Genomic DNA, 16760 nt, shown 5'->3' with positions numbered 1-16760 from the left:
GACCTTTGTTGGCAAAGTAATGTCTCTGCTTTTAATATGCTGTCTACGTTGATCATAACTTTCCTTCCAAGGAACAAGCGTCTTTTAATTTCATTGCTGCAACCATCATCCGCAGTGATTTTGGAGCCCAGAAAAATAAAGTCAGCCACTGTTTCCACTGTTTACCAATCTATTTGCCATGAAGTGATGGGACAGGATGCCATGATCTTAGTTTTCTGAATGTTGAGCTTTAAGCCAACATTTTCACTCTCCACTTTCACTTTCATCAAGAGGCCCTTTATTCTTCTTCACTTTCTGCCACAAGGGTGGTGTGATCTGCATATCTGAGGTTATTGATATTTCTCCCGGCAATCTTGATTCCAGCTTGTGTTTCTTCCAACCCAGCGTTTCGCATGATATTCTCTGCATAGAAGTTAAATAAGCAGGGTGACAATATACAGCCTTGACGAACTCCTTTTCCTATTTGGAACCAGTCTGTTCTTCCTTGTCCAGTTCTAACTGTTGCTTTCTGACCTGCACATAGGTTTCTCAAGAGGCAGGTCAGGTGGTCTGGTATTTCCATCTCTTTCAGAATTTTCCAGTTTGTGGTGATCCACACAGTCAAAGGCTTTGGCATAGTCAATAAAGCAGAAATAGATGTTTTCTGGAACTCTCTTGTTTTTTCCATGATCCAGTGGATGTTGGCAGTTTGCTCTCTGGTTCCTCTGCCTTTTCTAAAACCAGTTTGAACATCTGGAATTTCACTGTTCACATATTGCTGAAGCCTGGCTTGGAGAATTTTGAGCATTACTTTATTAGCGTGTGACATGAGTGCAACTGTGCGTATAAGTAACTCTGTTCAAATATAATTTTGTATTTTCCAATCTAACTTTGGGATAAATCCATAGAAATGGAATTGCTGATTGAAAGGAATAAAATGAATATGTAATTTTGTTATATACTGCCAGATTCCTTTCCATGGGCCTGAACAGTTTTGAATTCCCTTCAGTGATGCTTGATCCTATACAACTTTATCATCAGAACATGTGAATGAGCTTTGATTTGTTCTGTGGAGAGGTGGAAAAATCTGATAAGTTAGAGTTGGCATGCCAGTATCATTTCAATTTAATTTTTCTTATCATAAATGAAATTAAGCATCCTTTTATGTTCACATGTCATTTCATTTTCTCTTCTGTAAACTGGTCACCAGATATCTTTTTTTTTCTTTGATTTCCCTTGCCTCCTAGATTTTTAGGTCTTTGTATATTAGCCCTTTATTTAAGTTGCAAACACTTTCTCCCAGTTTGCAATTTGTCTTTTAACTTTGCATTTAAAAAAAAAAAAAAACTGTAGCCAATTTTTAAATCTTTCCTTCTAGTGCTTCTGGTTTTTGAGTCACACATAGGAAGATTTCTCCCTCCATCCCAGGGTATAACCATGCTTTATTCTATCACTTCTATGACTTCATTTTTTCATACGCAGATCTTGACATATATGGAATTTTTTCTGGTATATAAGACAAGGATCTAATTTTATTTTAACTCCTAAATTATGAAGATGGAATATTACTTCAATCCTTTATGACCTGCATGTCTATTTTTCCTCAGGAATATTCTTCCAGAACAAATTTGCAATGCTGAAGAAGATGATGATTCAAATCTACAACATCTTCATCTTGGAAACAACTACATTAAAACAAGAGAAATACCATCCTATGCATTTTCATGCATAAGATCATATTCAAGTATTGTTCTTAAACCACAAAATATCAAATAATTCCGAGTTTTTCTTTGTCATTTGTAAATCATACTCATATATTTGTTTTAGTAGCATTTTCCTCAATAAGAGATATAATGTCATATTAAAGTGTCATTATGCTAGTCAACCTGATTCACCAATGCACAGGACAACCAAACATATATCTACAAGGTTTAGTCTTTTAACAGTTTTAGTGAAACTTTCAGTTTCACACTCTAGAAAGAAGCCATCTTGTTGCAAACTTTTCTCACAAGAATAGGATGTTGTGTGCTGCTGAAGTAGACTGAGAGAAATCTGAAACTAAATATGACCTTTACAACAGACCACAGAATTTCTATTAGCTAAGAACTCCCTAAGTCTTTTAAAAAAGTATATATGCTATGGTTCAAGCCCAAGAAGTGGATAGCTGGAAAAAATAATAGGTAGAATTTATGAACTAATGTTCTGTTTATTATTCTGTTAAAGCAAAACTTTATTAATTTTCTATAAGTAATTAAGACCCTATAATACAATTATTGATATAAATAAACTTAATCATTGGCTTAGCTTTAGTTCCTTCTATTAATTACATGAATAGAATTAAAATATAATTACTATAAAGTTAATTTCCTGATCTTGAGAACTATACTATGGCTAAATATGTGCTTATTAACATTAGGGAAAGCTGGGAGAAGGGTATATGTGAATTCTGTATGATTTTTTAATTTCTCTGTAAGTCTAAAAAGTTTAACAGTATTTTAAGATCACCCACCTCATGCGAAGAGTTGACTCATTGGAAAAGACTCTGATGCTGGGAGGGATTGGGGGCAGGAGGAGAAGGGGACGAAAGAGGATGAGATGGCTGGATGGCATCACTGACTCAATGGATGTGAGTCTGAGTGAACTCCGGGAGTTGGTGATGGACAGGGAGGCCTGGCGTGCTGCGATTCATGGGGTCGCAAAGAGTCGGACAGGACTGAGCGACTGATCTGATCTGATCTGAAGATCACCCTCAGGATTATTTGCTCAAGATCAAAAGATTTATGGAAAGCAGTGGAGTTTGCCTAAAATATAAGTTGACTACCCTTGACTAAACCTTGTAAATATAAACCTAATGCATACATTTAAAAAACTTTTGCTCCTCTGGTCATTGTTAACATCTCTTGTCTTTGTCCTAATTTGCTCAAATGTATCTTTTTACTCAATACAACATAAAGCTATTAGTATTCATTATGTAGTAGATCCTAACAAAATCATATCATGTATTAAAATTTTCATTATATAATGACATCTTATCTTTATTTAAAAGACACATATAGAAACCATGTTGATTTTTCTTGTTACTCTCAGTTTTGTACCTTGGAAAAACACCAGATTAGGTGTTTTTAATTAATTAAAACACTAGATTAATTTCTAGTCTTGGCCCCATTGGGCAGATTACTCTAATTTTTCAAACTTTAGTTATTTAATCTTTTAATAGTTCTCCCACAGTTCTCAGAGCCTTTCAGCCCCACTTCACAGGGCTGTTATGAGAACCAGAGAAGAATAAAAAGTATCTGAGAAGTGTGATATGCATAGTGAGTACACTTAATATTGCCAACCTTTCATATAAAATTGACAGTAAACAGCATATTCAGTCAAAGTTAATTATTACCCGGGCAGCTTTCAAGATGTAGAAGTTTGATTTATCCCATTTAAGATAATGTTATTTCTAAGCTCTCTTTCTTAACATATAGGCTTTTGAGATCACAAAATGAACAAGAATAATAATATGATACAAAATGTTAGAATCAAGCATCAAAGGCTTAAACCAGGTGGCTAAGAAGAGAAATAAAATCTTATGGAACAAAAAGTTCAGATTTATAACCAGTTTGGGTATGTAGAAGCATTACTAATTTAAATTGGCCAAGTTGAATGAAAGAGACAAATAATAAGATACAGGTATCTGTTTATCTTAACAAGAACCCTTGTGCTGTTTGAATATAAATGCATCAATGTAAATGATTCAAAGAAACTTAAAAAAGTAAAAAATTACTGTTAGAGGGGACTCAAACCAAATAAAGTGAGTCAAAAGAATTAGCATCCTAGACAATAGAGATGAATACTGAAGCATTCTTGCATTAATTTGTCATTATGATTTTAATCAGCTGTGTCCCAGATGCTGTTTTAGAGAGAAAGGGATCAAGAGATCAGATGAGGTCTCTGCTCTCTGGGAATGTGTGGTGTTTTAGAGGCAATAAGCAGGAAATCAAACAGACAATCAAATCAACAAGTCAAGTATGATGAAATCAGCACAACAGGGTGGTGATGTAATAAAGTATGTTGGGGTCCCAAAGCCCCTGTGCCTAGGCCTAGGGGTATTCCCAGATTGTGGGTCTCTAGAGTGTGCAAGTAACAAAAGTTGCAATAAGACATTGCAACCCCCAGGAGGCTTGGAGTAACACTAGACCCAGGCATGCACTGAGACTCTACTGTGCACTGAGAATTGGGAGAAGAATCTCTAGAAAGGTGAAAAATCAGAATGACTGATGGAAGTTTTGTTCTTAAGTTGGAAGATGCTTTTATATCTACTGATTATATAATTTAAAATATAAAATATATCTAGCACTGAAGTTGTTTGCTTTGAAACTTCATAATGCTCTGGATAGAAGCTTTAATTTCATTTTAGAAAAGTGATAAATGTCCATATAGCAAACACTGTTCATGATATATAATGTTTATATAATGTGTAACAAAGAGGTGTTCTGTTTGGCTTCAGAAGTATACTGTAATTACTAACACAGATGTACACTAAGGAAATCCTGGCCCAGTCATGGTCTGAAAATATTTAATAGTGTGTCATCTTTGCACATATGTACAGGAAATACTAACTATATTTTCAATTTTGAGATTTGGCTTTGTAGATTAAGGTATTTTGTAAAAAGCATTAAAGATATGATGTGGTTAAAGAAACTTATAGCCTAGAATTATAAGGAAGTAATTATACCAAGAATCAGGACATCTGGGTACCCATCTTGGTCTCCAGTAATTATGCAGTCATTTTACTTTTCTGAGATCACTTGATTCAATTACAAAATAGCATTCTTGGAACACATCAATGGTTTTCAAGCATGGCTCATCAGGAGTTCATGGTGCCCTGGGGAGGAAGCGTCCTTTAGAGAGGAAGTACACAGAGTCTGTGTACTCCCTTCAGACAAAACAGCTCTGCTACCATCAGAAAGGGTTAGCTGACACTGTTCCTGTCTGCCTCCCCAGCTCCCCTTATTTCTTGAAACCAATAGACAAGGTACTATATAAATCACACATCAAGTTCTAAAAGTCATAAAGAACATTCAGCCAAAGTCCCTGGTCCTTATCCTCTCCTCAGCTCCTCCTATACTTTCAGAGAACTTCACTGGAGAGCTTTGGCCTGAAGAAACATTTCTCAGTTACAAGGATTACAGCTGCCTGAACAGAGCCAACCTCTGGATATGCCGGGACAAGGAAGCTTAGTAGCTGTGTCTGTTCCTTTGGACCTCCAGTGTCATAGTGGGGATCAGCCCTGAGCACCTCTGCCACAACCAAAGACTGCTGACCTCTGACCTAAAACACCCTGAAAGGCAGTTAGCGTGAGTGCATGTTCTATAGGATGGGGACAACATGGCAATGCTGCCACACACAGAGATTGGGATCACATCTTTGTCTCTGCCAGACTGTGTGACTCCCTGTGGAGCAGGCAGGTTAGAATGCCCACAGCACCCTAAGGGTGGATGTGCGGCATTTGGGAACAACAGGGAATATGTGACTGAGCCTGGACTTAACATGCATCTGCTGAATGCAGTCCCGAAAGTGGAAAGTCTGGACACCTGAGAGTGGGTAGGCGCACCCATAAATCTGGCGGGTGCTGCCAACAAGATTGAGAAGATACAACACTGTCTCCTTGGGCTTTTATTGTCAAGTGACTCTACATACATCCCTCAGGAGTTGGCCTTGAGAGGTTAAAGTTAACTATTCCTAGGGATGACTTCTTCTATTAACATGGAAAACACCACCCACAACATGAGTTGAAATGTGCCTCTATCCCACATTGACACCACTAAGAGCAGAAAGGATGATCACCTCATTCACACAGAAGAATGTGATTATTCCAATAACTGTTCAAACTGTGTAGTCAAAACCTTGAAGTTCACTGGAAAGTGTTAATAAACTATAATACTTGTTTCAAGATATTTTTAGATTTGGTATGTGGAAATTTAGCCACAGATGATGGGTATATAGCTAAATTAGGATAAAATCCCAAATTTTTACTGGTGCCACAGTGTGCTACAGGCAAAAATGGTTTCCCTGAGTTGACAAATTTAGATCAGGAGTAACAAAGAAGTCTGTGGTATATATGGTATAGGAAATAACTACCACTGAGTTTGGGGGAGAAAAGATCCCTAGGCTTAAACTGGGGCTTGAAATTTGAATCAGTTGAGGGGGAAGGAATAACTGACTGAAACAAAGAGGCATGAGCCAAGCATAGTTGAGGTTCACCAGGGGAGGCAAGACCATACAGGAAATAAGAGGCTTGGGGTGGCCTGGAAGGCCCATAAGAGGAGACCATACTTACTGCAATAAGAAATATAGGACACCACCAAAAACCTCTGAAGAGAGGTGCATGGAAGTAATGAAGGGAAAAGAGCCACCACTCTGATAATCTAGAAACAGAATAAGAGGGACCCACTCAGTATAGGCGACAGGAGGAACAAGCAAAAACAGGGATAGGTACAACAGAGACTTTGAAAGAAGAAAAAAACCCCTACATTCTCATTGCTGTAGATTAAGTCTGAAGGCAAGCTTGCCATATTTGCCATTTTCTGAGGGGCTCGATCTCAGAAGGACACTATGAACCATCAAAAACTGAGAATATGCATGCATGCATGCTAAGTTGCTTCAGTTGTGTCCAACTCTTTGTGACCCTACGGACTGTAGCCGCCTGGCTCCTCTGTCCATGGGATTCTCCAGACAAGAATATTGGAATGTCTTGCCTTGCACTCCTCCAGGGGATCTTCCTGACCCAGGGATTGAACCTGTGTCTCCTGCATCATAAGCAGATTCTTCACCACTGAGCCACCGGGAAGTCCAATAGAGAATATATTAAGAATAAAATGAACTGATAGAAGGGAGGGGACATGTGCATACCTATGGCTGATTATGTTGATGTATGGCAGAAACCAATTCAAAATCATAAAGCAATTATCCTCCAAATAAAAATAAATAAATTTTAAAAAATGAACTGATTGATTGTAAAAAGGAAGAGAAGAAAAGAAAAAACAAAAGGGAAGTAGTGATCTACCATGCAAGGGATACAAAGAAAAAAAGAAAAGGGATAGTGATCTACCAGGCAAGAGATACAAAGAAGAGAAAAGCAGATAAAAAGGAGAACTGCTCTGAGTCTCAGTGATGCTGCTGAGAAACTCAGAGAAAGAGACAGTTTGGCTGAGAATATGCTGAAGTTTGGAGGTGTCATCATGGAATTTAGGCAGGAGGATGGGAATGCACTCAGCTGGAGGGGAATCCAAAGGAAAGGTTACAATGAAGGGTGGATGAAGAGAAGGGCAGGAGCAGAACCCTAATGGGTACCGACTTTCAATTTCAAGGGGAATAAGTTTACTATATGGCTGCATCTGACTTGAGCCATATGATCTGACCTCAAGGAGCTTCCAAGGCATAAGGCAAGCTGTGCCTAGAAGCCCAGCTCTTCAGCAAGTGCCTCCTCCCTTCGGTACTTGGCATCTGTTCCGCCAACCTCCTGACAGACAGGTCTGGTTTTATGAGTTAGGTCTGCATTGATTATTTATTTGCATTGTATGATGTTGTACAGTAGATTGGTAGACGGTATACCATGTTTTCCTAAAAGACTGTAAAACTTAAAATAAGAGACAATTCATTTCTTGAATCCCTATATTCTGTGTATAGAGTAGGTACTAATATAATTGTTGATCCCTCAGTCTAAACGATCAGCTCATGATGAGTTGTCCAAAGTTGACATAAATATTATCCCTAAACAAAGAGAAATGTGCAAAATTTAAGGATTTTTAAAGGAAAAGTGATAAAGATTTATATATGGTCATATAATTAGTAAGGAATAACTTCTCTTATTAATATTTTCTGACATAGACATTAGAAGGCAGAGTATATTTTATAAAAAAATAAGTCATGCTTTGACAACTGATTGTTTTCCATAACAGCAACACAGACAATGTTTTCCAAAGCCATCATTTAAACAACATGAATTACTAGGTTCATAGATGCTGACATAAAAGAATAAAATACTCAAGTTCTGCTGTTTAAGTGAAACCTCAAAGGACTGGGTAAACCCTCTATGATATCTATTTCACCTCTTTCCCTTATTTAGAAAACAGAAAGTGTCCTCATAGGAGAAGTATTTATAAATTGGTAATGACTGAATTATTCATTTGTCCATAGTTGAATATGAATTCAACTTAAAATTCAAAAACATTAAAAGCATTTTGGGGTTGCAAAGAGTTGCACATGACTGAGCAAGTAACACACACACATATGTATGAAAATAGATGTTTCTGGCCAACTCTAACCTATACCAGATGATTCCAGGGGGCTTTAAACCCTAGAAGTCTATGAAAAATGAAGTTCATCTCTTGCAATGAAAAAACAAGAATGAGTATCTTGGGTCTGAAACTGGAATCCTTTTTAGCTGTGGACATGATCAAGTTACTTAGACTCTGATTTCCAGTTTCCTTGCCCATGAAATTGAGGAGAATATCTGCCTACCAAGGCGTCTGTGAAGGTTAAATAAGGTGATGTCCACAACAGTACTGAGCACAGGGTGGACGTCAGATGACTATCCATTCCCTCAAGGATAGGTGCTGGGAAACCAGAAGGTAGGAAAGTTCAGTGACTTATTCAAGGCTGCCAAGTCTCATAATATGGTAGATATTAATAATTTAAGGAAATGATTCCTTAGATTGTGATATATACTGGAAAAAGGAATGGGCCTACTACAGTAGAGCAGGGTCAGACACTGCTCTCTGTAGAGGGCTGGGCTCACGTGGGACGCTGCAGCCGCATCAGGAGCTCTCTTGAGCTTGGTGGCCTTTGTGCTGTGTCACTGCATGCTCACATCCATTGCACAGAATAGAATGAAACCAGCTTAGAACGTGTTATAAATGCAGTGTGAAACCAGAACCCAAAGAAGCTAAACCATTTATTGTCATAGATATGGGAGTAGATTAGAAGCAGATTTTTAAAAATCCTGATTATAGGAAAGAAAAGTAATTTTGACTTATAGGTGTGATTCACTATAATAACATAAAACCAAAAAAAAAAAAAGAGAGAGAGAGAGAGAAACTGTATTTAAAATAGCCAAATGAGAAGACTACCTGATCAATAAACCTGTCCTGCAGATGGGTTTCTACCATAGAGATAATCTGCAAGTGGGTCTACAGGGATATAGTAAGAGTCTGCATGTAAGCCTTGGCCAGGTGCGGCATGCTCTGGGCAGATGGTTCTGGGGTGTTTAAGTATTTACTATTCTTGTGAACATCAGCTCTGATTAAACCTACTGCAACAGACCCAGAAGCATTGGTGAAAGACTTTTAGAGGAACTACAATCTATGTAAATAGTGTAGTTATGTGTTAGTGTACATTTCATCCTATAATGTCTTAAACAACACTTTGGCATATTATAACATATTACTTACATGCCTTTGCTTCAACATGCTGAACAGGAAGAGTTGAAACTATAAGTCACATTGAAATTTGGTCTGTCACACACTGTTATTGGCAAAGAGGTGAATATTTCTAATTAGATCAATAGAGCTTAGTGATTACACAACTAAAGAATAAATGGCATGATTATTTCTTCTTTGACATTATGTTTCCTTTTCTACAAGAAAACGGATTAAAAAAACTTACAGTCTAGCGTATTTTTCCCTTTGCACAAAATGTGAAGAATGTGAATCCACACAAGGGAAAGTAGACTGTATTAAAAATAACATGTGATTGCACTAAACACATATTAGTTTGGAAAAGAAAAGGAATACATCATGTTACTAGAATGTCATGGTGTGTTCCTAAGTAACAGAATCTTGTGGTCAAATAAACTTACATTAAACTAACAGCTTAATGTAAGATACAAGAAAATCTTTTTATAAATTGGAAACTGCTGAAAGTTCATTTGCTTTACGTAAGTTGAGAATTACATTCACAATTACCAAATTTATATATGAACTGTCTGAAATATTAATAGTGTGTGATACTCAGAATAAACAATGCATTGAAAACTGTAAATCTATTCTAGGTCAGTAGTTCTAAACTATTTGAAGAATGGACCTACCCTTTGAAGATATGATTGAAGCTCTGATGGCTCTTCAATGCAGAAAAATATACAAACACTTCGCATGTATCAACAGACTCACAAAACTCACCCTACATGTAGAATAAGACCTTAATCAACTTAAATTTTTCATGTAAATATTTTATTCCAGTTAAGGATAAATCAGAGTTAAACTTAATTTAAGGCAACTTATTTACCACAACTTATTCCCTTATTTCCCACAAATATTTAGCATTTATTCCCCATTTCGCAATATTTTTAATGGTCATAGAAAAGTTGAAAGAATACAATGAACATCTATATATTTTCAGCTATATTCACCAATGAATATTTTGTCATCTTCATTCTATCTTTGTCACTCTTTCCACATTCATGTCTATACATATATATGTATTTGTGGGGTACAGGGGCTGGACCATTTGAATGTAAGTTGCAGATATAACATGTTGCCCCAGTGCTTCAATACGAATCTGCTAAGAACAAGGACATTTTCTTACATAACCATGAAACAATGATCACATTCTCTCACATTGTCAAACCCCAGAAATTTAATATTGATTCAGGATCAACATCCTGTCCATATTCAGAGTTCCCCAACTGTCCCAACAATGTCCAAATCGCTGTGTGTGGTGCAGATCTAATGGCTCAAGATCCAATCAGAGTTTGCTTGCCTTAGTCTCTGGCAATCTAGAGCAGCAGCTGTCACTCTACGTTTTTCACTCCTTCACTTTATGAAGGGATTCTAAGCCAGCTGCCATGTAGAATGTCCCCTAATATACATTTGTCTCATTGTTTAGATTTAGGCAGAATACTTTTGGCAAGAATCCCACATAGTTGATATCATGTACTTCCTTTTGTATCACATCAGGAAGCACAAAATGTTGGGCTGGCCTGTAATTGGTGATGCTGAGACATTTGGTTAAGGTGGTATCTTCATCTCCTTGTAATTAAGAAATATCCTACAAAGTAAGACTTTAGGTCTGTGTGAATATCATGCCATCCAATAACTTTTCATTTAGTGGCTTTTAGCTCCTATTGAAGTTCTTTGCCGAAATCAGTGACTACATTATAAGTTTCACAGTGGTGATTTTCTAATTCTATGGTTCCTCTGTACTCATTAGTTGGCATTCCTCTACAGAAGAAGCTGTGACCCTTTTGACCCTCTTTCCTTGTTACAATAAAAAGGACTTTGCATTTGATGTGTTATAATCCACTGCCACCCTTATTCTATGAGGTTCGCAAAGAGTCAGACATGACTGAGCGACTGAACTGAATTGAACTGAACTCAAACTATGCCTTTACCCAAGCTTCTATGTACTGTTCACAAGTCCGCAGTAATCTCTGTGTGCTTTTGTGCCTGCTGGTATGATGTTTCAGGCATACCTTACAAATTCCCTGGTCCTGATCTGTTACTTGACATTTTTCTCAGGAGCCTTGCTCGTCCTAATGAAAAGTGGACCTTAGCAACACAGATTTGGAAGTTAGATGCACTCACTGTTTTCCAGTCTTCTCAGAGGAAAGTGGTAGAAAATTTATTTAAAAGAAAACCATTACTTATACTCATTCCTGAAAGCAAACTGACCTATGAAGCATTATCTGAAAATATTTGATACCCACATTTTTATAAATCCAACTCAATTCATTTAAAATGACTATTTATGGCATTAATTCATTTTTAGAGGAAAACATTAAACAGGATGATGGCAGTAGCTCAACTTGCAGGAAGTAGAAGTGAGTCCTTATAGCACTGGGTATAGAAGAATGGTAGGTGAGACCCAGGGACCGGAAACCAATCTGAAGAAGACCATCACCGAGAGCTCACCCATTTGCTGGAATGACACAGAAATTCAGTGCAGTCTTTTCCAAATTGAACTTTTAAAATATGGTAAATCTGGCCTTTGATGTAAGTTTCCTGTTTTTTAAAAATAATACATGCTCTAAACAAACCACAGCTGTGGGCTCAAAACTGCCCATGGGTCATGACCTACTGTATAAAGTCAATTCATTATAAACCACAGAGCCTAATTCACCATGAGAGATGCTTGAACATTCAAAACAGCCCATGAAGTCATATCAAACCCAAGAATTCACTTCTTTCAGAAGTCTTTGGGAATACCTACTATATACAGAAATGGAATGGACGTAACAGAAGCAGAAGATATTAAGAAGAGGTGGCAAGAATACACAGAAGAACTATACAAAAGAGATCTTCACGACCCAGATAACCACCACGGTGTGATCATCCAGCTAGAGCCAGACATCCTGGAATGTGAAGTCAAGTGGGCCTTAGGAAGCATCACTATGAACAAAGCTAGTGGAGGTGATGGAATTCCAGTTGAGCTATTTCAAATCCTGAAAGATGATGCTGTGAAAGTGCTGCACTCAAAATGCCAGCAAATTTGGAAAAGTCAGCAGTGGCCACAGGACTGGAAAAGGTCAGTTTTCATTCCAATTCCTAAGAAAGGAAGTGCCAAAGAATGTTCAAACTACCACACAATTGCACTGATCTCACACGCTAGTAAAGTAATGCTCAAAACTCTCCAAGCCAGACTTCAACAGTATGTGAACTATGAACTTCCAGATGTTCAAGCTGGATTTGGAAAAGACAGAGGAACCAGATCAAATTGCCAACATCCGCTGGATCATTGAAAAAACAAGAGAACTCCAGAAAAACATCTATTTCTGCTTTATTGACTAAGCCAAAGCCTTTGACTGTGTAGACCACAACAAACTGTGGAAAATCCTGAAAGAGATGGGAATACCAGACCACCTGACCTGCCTCCTGAGAAATCTGTATGCAGGTCAAGAAGCAACAGTTAGAATAGGACATGAACAACAGACTGGTTCCAAACTGGGAAAGGGGTACGTCATGGCTGTATATTGTCACCCTGCTTATTTCACTTATATGCAGAGTTCATCATGAGAAATGCCAGGCTGGATGAAACATAAGCTGGAATCAAGATTGCCAGGAGAAATATCAATAACCTCAGCTACACCACCCTTATGGCAGAAAGCAAAGAAGAACTAAAGAGCCTCTTGATGAAAGTGAAAGAGGAGAATGAAAAAGCTGGCTTAAAACTCAACATTCAGAAAACTAAGATCAGGGCATCCGGTCCCATCACTTCATGGCAAACAGATATGGAAACAGTGAGAGACTTTAGTTTTTTGGGTTCCCAAATGACTGTAGATGGTGACTGCAGCCATGAAATTAAAAGATGCTTGCTTCTTGGAAGGAAAGCTATGACCAATCTATACAGCATACTAAAAAGCAGAGATATTACTTTGCCAACAAAGGTCCATCTAGACAAAGCTATGGTTTTTCCAGTAGTCATGTATGGATGTGAGAGCTGGACCATAAAAAAGGTGGAGCACCGAAGAACTGATGCTTTTGAAATGTGGTGTTGGAGAAGACTCTTGAGAGTCACTTGGACTGAAAGGAGATCCAACCAGTCCAAGGAAATCAGTCCTGAATACTCATTGGAAGGATCGATCCTGAGGTTGAAACTCCAATATTTTGGCCCCCTGATGAGAAGAACTGACTCACTGGAGAAGACCCTGTTGCTGGGAAAGATTGAAGGCAGGAGGAGAAGGGGAGGACAGAGGATGAGATGGTTGGATGGCATCACCGACACAATGGACATGAGCTTGAGAAAGCTCCGGGAGTTGGTGATGGACAGGGCAGCCTGGCATGCTGTAGTCCATGGGGTCGAAAAGAGTTTGACACAACTGAGCGACTGAACTGAATAGAGCTATATACAAACTTGGTTACGCACAAATAAAATACATTATTTACATCTTAGTGTTTGATGGTCTAGAACATTCTTAAAGTAGGTATTTACAAGGCACATCCTCTCACATTCCTCAGGGCTTCCCTGACAATCCTCCACCCCATTTTGCCTTTTTTCACCGAGTTTAACACCATTCTTTAAATAAATGGATGACCAAAATCTTCCTTGTGATTACTACTATAAGAGACTGTTACACAATCCATTAAAATGTACTTAATGTAAAGGTCCGTCTAGTTAAGGCTATGGTTTTTCCAATAGTCATGTATGATGTAAGAGTTGGACTATAAAGGAAGCTGAGCACAGAATTGATGCTTTTGACCTATGGTGTTGGAGAAGATTCTTGAGAGTCCCTTGGACTGCAAGGAGATCCAACCAGTCCATCCTAAAGGAGATCAGTCTTGGGTGTTCATTGGAAGGACTGATGTTGAAGCTGAAACTCCAATATTTTGGCCACCTGATGCAAAGAGCTGACTCATTTGAAAAGATCCTGATGTTGGGTAAGACTGAAAGCAGGAGGAGACGGGGAAAACAGAGGATGAGATGGCTGGATGGCATCACCGACTCGATGGACATGGGTTTGGGTAAACTCCGGGAGTTGGTGACGGACAGGGAGGCCTGGCGTGCTGCGGTTCATGGGGTTGCAAAGAGTCGGACATGACTGAACGACTGAACTGAACTGAACTGAACTAACATAAACAGAGGAGGAGACACAAGAGATCAGCTGACAAACATCATAAAACTCATTAATTCTAGTGATACTCAAGCTCAGGAAGGTGTCTCATGTGGCCACAATCAGCCCTACTCCTCACCCTTTGGAGTCTTAATTTTCATAAAATGATTTTTAAGGTCCTTTCCAGTACCCCAATCTGGAGAAGGGCATGCTACCCACTTCAATATTCTTGCCTGGAGAATCCCATGGACAGAGGAGTCTGGTGGGCTACAGTCCAAAGGGTCGCAAAGAGTCGGCACGACTGAAGCAACTGAATATACACATATACACACATGCAACCAATGCTTCTTTTCCTAAAATGTAAGTCAAGCGAGTAATGCTTTTCTAAGTTTGAAACTTATCTTGTTTACAAGATAATAATGTGCAGATTATTCACGATTCCTAAAGACTATAAATAGTAATGCTAATTCTCCAATATTTAGACCAAGACAAATTTAGATAAGGCAAAACCCAAACAGTAAAAAACAGACATGTAGAAAAGAAATAGGGTCCCTTCAGAGGACCCTCATAGGAACCAAGAATGGAAGAAATTCTCCTCACAATACTTTAGGGAAGAGGAAGTAAACTGATGTGTCTAGAATGACAATGTGCAAAGGTGTGGAGAAAAAACTCCAGTTTATATCCAAACGGTGTGTCTGTGCATGCTGGGCTGTCTGTGTAGTTGTGAGGTAAATCTTCCCACTGGCAGCTCCAAGACTATGGCGAGGGGTTGTGGGCCCTGGGCTGTACTGCTAGTCACAGTGTCAGCAGAATAGGGTGAATAAGCCAAAAAGACCACTCACTTTTTGGCATTATACTTCAAGGCCTATTTCTTTGCCTAAGCCTCTGACTAAAGATCACATCATGTTGGAGGAAGACAAGCTCAGGGCTCACAAGTGGGGAGAGGAGAGAGGCTACAACATATCTTTAGAAAAACAATCTCACATGACGTGCCTCCCAGTTCTCTAGATAAGGTGGCAGAGCCCAGCTTAGAAGGGTGGTGGTGGGGCAGACGCCATGACTAAGAGGAGAGGTGAGGTGAGGAAAGGGTGGAAGAGTAACACGGGAGAGGGGCCCTGTGTGCACAGAGGCAAAGGGAGAGGGTGGGAAGCACATGTTCCCTGGCAATGAGAGGCTGCCACTCGGCCCCAGTCAAGTGTCACCATGCAATGTCATTATGTCTTTAAAAGAATGTACCTAATTAAAAAGATTTTATTGCTAAAAATGCTAACCGTCATCTGAGCCATCAGTAAAGTGTAGTAACAGCAAAGACCACTGACTGTAGGTCATCATAAGAAATATAATAACAATGGAAAAGTTTGCAGTATTGCAAAAATTACCAAAATGTGACAGAGACATGAAGTGAGCAAATGATATTGGAAACTATTGGCCAATAGTTTCGCTTGACACAGGGTTGCCTCAAACCTTCAGTTCGTGAAAAAACACAAAGAAAACACTAGATCTATGAAATGCAATGAAGTGAAGCACAAGAAGGTATGCTTATAATGAGAATAAGCAAACTATTGCTAACCACAATGACCCTGATGGATCTCTAAAACATAACACTGGATGAAGAAATCCAGGCTCAAAAGAGAATGCAATGTATGACCCATATACATGGAACGTTCAGGGAACTACAGTGTTGGAAGTCAAGCAGCGGCCTCCTCTGAAGACAGAGTGATTTGGAAGAGGGGTCTGGGAGTGCTGGAATTTCTTGATTAGGTGTTTGTGAAAACTAATTGAGCTGTACCAGTATGATGTTTATTTTTCTGGAATCTAAACTTTACCTCCAGTTAAAATTAAAAAAACAAAACATTGTGAAGGACACAGATTTCTGCCCAAGGAGCTTCCCATTTATGGTCGCTGCTTTGATGGAACTCAGGTTAATAAAACCCAGTTCAACCTTTACAATGTCCCAATTCATCAAAATAACAGACAAATGTTTTGAACTAAATATAACTGAATAAATATGGACATGAGCATTATAACCAAACAGGAGGCCTGCCAAACCTCAGGTGCTGTACCGAGGACAGGCCTAAAATTCTGCAGAGGGAGGTCCAGCATATGGAACTCTTTGATGTGAGGGCCACAGAAGGATATTTTATTTAACTGATGGCTGGCTGCCCTGTACAATGGAGGCACGGTACTCTTGCTATGGCTTGCTTCAACATGTGCCATTTCTCTGAGAATTGGGAACAAACAACAGTCA

At 38.7% G+C, this 16760-nt stretch overlaps 2 protein-coding genes across 4 annotated transcripts in view; one reads left to right on the top strand and one right to left on the bottom strand.

Moving 5' to 3' along the window:
• ECM2 (extracellular matrix protein 2) overlaps positions 1–3001 on the top strand; it is a 41029-nt gene extending 38028 nt beyond the window's left edge. Inside the window, exon 10 of one of the 2 annotated variants that reach the window (XM_024995834.2) lies at positions 1587–3001. In XM_024995834.2, coding sequence (XP_024851602.1) covers positions 1587–1755 — 169 coding nt within the window. In that variant the 3' untranslated portion in view covers positions 1756–3001. 2 annotated transcript variants of the gene reach the window in all.
• CENPP (centromere protein P) overlaps positions 1–16760 on the bottom strand; it is a 235597-nt gene that overhangs the window by 76934 nt on the left and 141903 nt on the right.

This window comes from Bos taurus, chromosome 8, assembly GCF_002263795.3.
Source record: "Bos taurus isolate L1 Dominette 01449 registration number 42190680 breed Hereford chromosome 8, ARS-UCD2.0, whole genome shotgun sequence".
NCBI lineage: Eukaryota > Metazoa > Chordata > Mammalia > Artiodactyla > Bovidae > Bos > Bos taurus.
The sequence above is the reverse complement of the archived record's forward strand: the minus strand, read 5'-3'. Positions and strand labels throughout refer to the sequence as shown.